The 4,795-nt window shown below is 46.7% G+C and overlaps 1 protein-coding gene across 1 annotated transcript; it reads left to right on the top strand.

Annotated features, from left to right (window-relative positions):
* The first annotated feature begins 1,189 nt into the window (after positions 1-1,189).
* LOC136158135 (mannose-binding protein A-like) lies at positions 1,190-3,841 on the top strand. Its single transcript, XM_065919899.1, has 4 exons — positions 1,190-1,370; positions 1,767-1,883; positions 2,755-2,829; positions 3,468-3,841. Exons 1-4 carry the CDS (start codon positions 1,190-1,192, stop codon positions 3,839-3,841), a joined length of 747 nt encoding a protein of 248 aa, XP_065775971.1.
* Positions 3,842-4,795: the final 954 nt, after the last annotated feature.

The raw sequence follows: 4,795 nt of genomic DNA, 5'->3' as shown, positions 1-4,795 counted from the left end.
AATTTAGGCTATGTAGACCTTCAAGAAAGGGAGTTAAGAGAACAGCCAAAGCTCATGCCAGCAATGAGCTCTCTTTGCTGGGTCATCACCTGTTCAAAAAAGGGACAGGACTTGTGTGTCCTGTGCAGACCCCATGGGCTCTCATGCTTTAGGGCTGCCTAAACTACCAAGCCTTGAACCCACAGGGCAAAAGAGCCCCAGGGAAAATGGGTCCCTATCAGATTACTCTTGCATCTAAATTTGTGTTAGCACTAATCTAACTCTAATACAGTTTACTTATCCTAGTAGTAGTTTTCCTAGTAGCTTAGGAGTAACTCAGAGCCAAGAGTTGTGATATTTCCCTGTGTCAACTGCCCTGAGCACAGCGCCCAGCACATCAGTTGTTCAGTAGCTCAGTCATGTCCAACTCTGCCAACCCATGGACTGCAGCATGCCCGACTTCCCTGTCCTGCACCATTTCCCGGAACTTGCTCACACTCATGTCCATTGGGTGAGTGCCATCATCCAATCATCTCATATTTTGTCACCCTCTTCTCCTCCTGCCTTCACTCTTTCCCAGCATCAGGGCCTTTTCCAATGAGTCAGTTCTTCTCATCAGATGGCCAAAGAATTGGAACTTCAGCATCAGTCCTTCCAATAAATATTCAGGGTTGATTTCCTTTAGGATTGACTGGCTTGATCCCCTTGAAGTCCAAGGAACATCCAAGAGTCTTCTCCAGCACTGCAATTCGAAAGCATCAATTTTTTGGTACTCAACCTTCTTTATGGTCCAACTCTCACATCCATACATGACTACTGGAAAAATCATAGCTTTGACTATATGGACCCTTTTTCAGCAAAGTGATGTCTCTGCTTTTCAATATACTGTCTAGGTTTGTCATAACCTTCCTTCCAAGGAGCAAGTGTCTTTTAATTTCATGGTTGCAGTCACCGTCCACAGTGATATTGGAGCCCAAGAAAATAAAATTGGTCACTGCTTCTACTTTTTCCCCTTCTGTTTGCCATGAAATAATAGGACCAGATCTTAGTTTCCTGAATGTTGAGTTTTAAGCAAGGTTTCCCCACTCTCCTTTTTCACCCTCATCAAGAGGCTTTTTAGTTCCTCTTTGCAGAGGTGGTGGCAAGTGTTGGCTAAACAAAATAAGATGAAACTATTTTCCTCAACGCTCTTCATTCTAAGGTAAGGATCATGTTCCTGTTTTCATCACTTCCTGTCCTCCTGTGTGTGGTGACAGCAACCTTCTCAAATGCAAAAGTGGGTGAGGATGCTCAGAAGACCTGTCCAGTGGTAGCCTGTGCCATCCCAGTCACTAACGGCACCCCAGGAAGAGACGGGCGAGATGGACCCAAGGGAGAAAAGGGAGAACCAGGTAGAGGACAGGCCACTCCACCTTCTTAAACCTTTACCCCAGCAGGAAGGAGAGTGTCCTCTCTGAGGGATCTAGCATAGAGACAGGAGGAGGCTCACCTTTCATCATGGTGGGTGCCTGTGAAAGGGCATTCTCTCTAAAGATGCTTCTCTGGCTCTCCAGGATCCCTCATTGCCACCCTGGAATTGGTGATGCACAGTCGTCCTTAGAGAAGGGGTGTCTTGTCTGCTCAGGGAGCTGCCTCAGGACAGGCCATCCCCGGGATGCAGGAGGATCTTTCTTCCTTGGGTCACCACAATTTGAGTGGCAGTTTCTTGGGGTCGATCAACTATTGAGCTTTTGGAGAAAGAGAATGAGCGACAACTACCTCATCATATTTCCTTCATCTTCCAACAGGGCAAGGGCTCAGAGGCTCACAGGGCCCTCCAGGGAAAATGGGGCCTCCAGGAAATATAGGGAATCCTGGGCTTCCAGGACCCAGGGGCCACAAAGGCGATCGTGGAGATAGCTCGGGTAAGGAGCTCACCCCAGCATGTAGTAGGGGCTGAGGGGGCGCAGGCCCTGGGAACTCCAGGCCAGGTGGGAGGTGCCCCGTCTCCTGCTGCCCCACTGGGAGCTGCTCAGCTCTGCTTCCTGACCCAGCACTCTCGTTCCTCTCAGTTCCTTGGGGCCTGAGGGGATTCCCACTGGTGCCTGGGTACAGACCTCCAAGCTCCGCCAGCTGCTCCCTCAGCAGGCCACTGTAGGACATGTGCCCTGGCCTTTCTTCAGCTGCAGCAGTCCAGTGCATGGTTCCAGGATGCAAGGATGGAGATGGGTCTTCTCTGCTCTTACTTTGTATCTGTTGTCACAAGAGTGGTGTGAAAAGTGTTGGCCTCATAGGATGCCTGGATAATGGGGGACGTCATAGCAGCTTAGTTCAGAGTAAAATAAATTCAGTAACAACAAAACCAAAATGATGACCTCTTACTAATATTTATCCACTGGCCTATCAAAATAACAACTGTATTTAAGAGTCTGCCTACAATAAGAAATTAAAATAGGATTCGGAAAATTTTTCAAAAAGGAGAATAATTTGTTGGGCCTTTCTTATGAATAATTATAATATTTAAGAAATATATGAAGAAAGGGACCCACAGCTATAGTTTATGGTATTACTATTACTATTACTATTATTATTATTTCCAGAGTTATAGTTTACAGTAGTTACTAAATATACTTGGGAAGGCAGGAATACATTTTATTTTCCTTTTGCTTCTTTTTATTTTTTTATTTTTCTGGAATACTTTTTACTATGCTAATATAAACATGTATTTTCAAAATACTCTGTTCTCCAATTTAAGGTCTTCTTCTCAATAAATATCCTCTCCCTGTTGCTTTATAGTTGCCGAGGCTAAGCTGGCTAGCTTGGAGGGACAGATAAAGAACCTGCAATCAGAACTGGATCATGTCAAAAAGTGTAAGCTTTTTTTCTGTCACCAATGTGTTCTGGATTCTTTTATCTCCAGAGAGCTCTAGGTTTTGGGGGAAAGGTGGAAAAGAACTTACATGTTTGACCACTTGTTATATACCAGGGCTAGGTTGGTTGTCATTTTCTTAATAATGTGATTTCATTCAATCCTCTTGCCATCCCTATGTGTGGGCATTACACCCATTTTATTGACAGGTGAGAAAAAACTAGGTCCAAGAAGTGTGGATAATTAATTCACCAGCATGCAGTTAGGAAGATGGAGGAGGATGGAGTGGAGGTCTGCTGACTCTGGGATCTTTGCTCCTTCCTCAGCACCCATGGGTCTCAGATGGGTATCCATGCCTCTTTCTCACCCTGGTGCCTACACCTGGCAGTGGGGCTCTAGCATGTTTTCCTAGGTTCACCAGTACAGGGAAAATTTTTCTAGATATTTGTCCTAAGGCTGGGATATCACAGGAGATCCTTGTCTTGCTGCCAGGAACTTGCCTTCACCTTCTTACCAGGATCTCACCAGAGGTGGTGAAGAATGGGGCTCAACCCCAGATTCCCAGAGAAGGGCTTTTTCATCTGCTGTCCAGGGCTGGGCTCTAAGCCAAATCAACCCCACCTACCCTTTATGATTTCAGTGCAAACCTTCTCCTTGGGCAAGAAGTCTGGGAAGAAGCTGTACGTGACCAATGGTGAAAAGATGCCTTTTTCCAGTGTGAAGGCTCTGTGCACGGCACTTGGGGCGACTGTGGCCACACCCAAGAATGCAGAGGAGAACAAAGCCATCCAGGACATGGCCCCAGACACAGCCTTCCTGGGCATCACAGATGAGGCGACTGAAGGGCAGTTTATGTATGTAACCGGAGGAAGGCTAGGCTACAGCAACTGGAAGAAGAATGAGCCCAATGACCACGGCTCAGGGGAGGACTGTGTGCTCCTCTTACGAGACGGGCTCTGGAATGACGTCTCCTGTTCTTCTTCCTTCTTGGCCATCTGTGAATTTCCAGCCTGAAGAGGCAAGTTCCTCTGTTCCCTCAGTGACTCCCTGCTGAGCTCTCTGCTGCTCTGGAAGAGAATTCAGTGCTTATTTTCCCATGTCCAGTGTTGACTCATTCCTTCTTGGGGAGAGGAAAGTGAAGGGGTGTATTGGATTGTGGGAGGAGGAAGTGAAAAGAGGCTGACCAGTGGGGCATGAGGGTTTCTGGTCTGGTCCATGGCAAAGGACAGCATGTGCTGCCTGAGAGCACAGCGTTGGGTCAGAGTCAATTACAGAAAAAGGAAACAAACCCTCTCCATTTTTAGTGAGGACACTGCAGCCCAGATGATGGATCAGTGGAGGGCCACATCTGTGTCCAAGCAAGCATTAGTCTCAGCCTCCAAGAGATCCAATTCCCATTTTTCCAAGTTGCCACTACTTTGTGTCAGTCTCCTTCCTTCCAATGGCTAGCCCAACCCTGTCTACAACATAACTGTTGTTTTTAGTTATTCATGAGCTACCCCTGAAAATCTTTCATTGCCAAACTATAACATCTGCCATGGGTAACAATGAATAGTCCTAGGAATCCCTTCACCTGCTCAAGTGGCTGTGGTCTCCCTATAGCCACTGGGGTGATCCTGAGGACAAAGGGCAGCCTTTCCTTCTTGCATACTTTTAGGAGACTGATTTGATATTGCAGCATATGCCAGCATCATAGAAGCAAATGGTCAGGCAGGCTGTATCATTCCCTACAGCATCATTGGTCTTGATCCCTCCATATTCAGCATCCCTTTCCTTCTGTGACATCCTCATCCCATTATAGATCAATAGGTCTATTATCAGTAAAGACAAGAGGGAAACTTCTTAAAGGTGAGTTTCATACCCTGGGGGGGAAGTTATGCAGCACCGTCCACTCAGCAAATAAAACCTCCACTCTGAGCAGAGTTCTGACACCATCTTAGTGACAGTCCAGCTCAAGACCATGGATGT

The sequence above is a fragment of the Muntiacus reevesi genome, chromosome 2 (genome assembly GCF_963930625.1).
Source record: "Muntiacus reevesi chromosome 2, mMunRee1.1, whole genome shotgun sequence".
Lineage (NCBI taxonomy): Eukaryota > Metazoa > Chordata > Mammalia > Artiodactyla > Cervidae > Muntiacus > Muntiacus reevesi.
The sequence above is the reverse complement of the archived record's forward strand: the minus strand, read 5'-3'. Positions and strand labels throughout refer to the sequence as shown.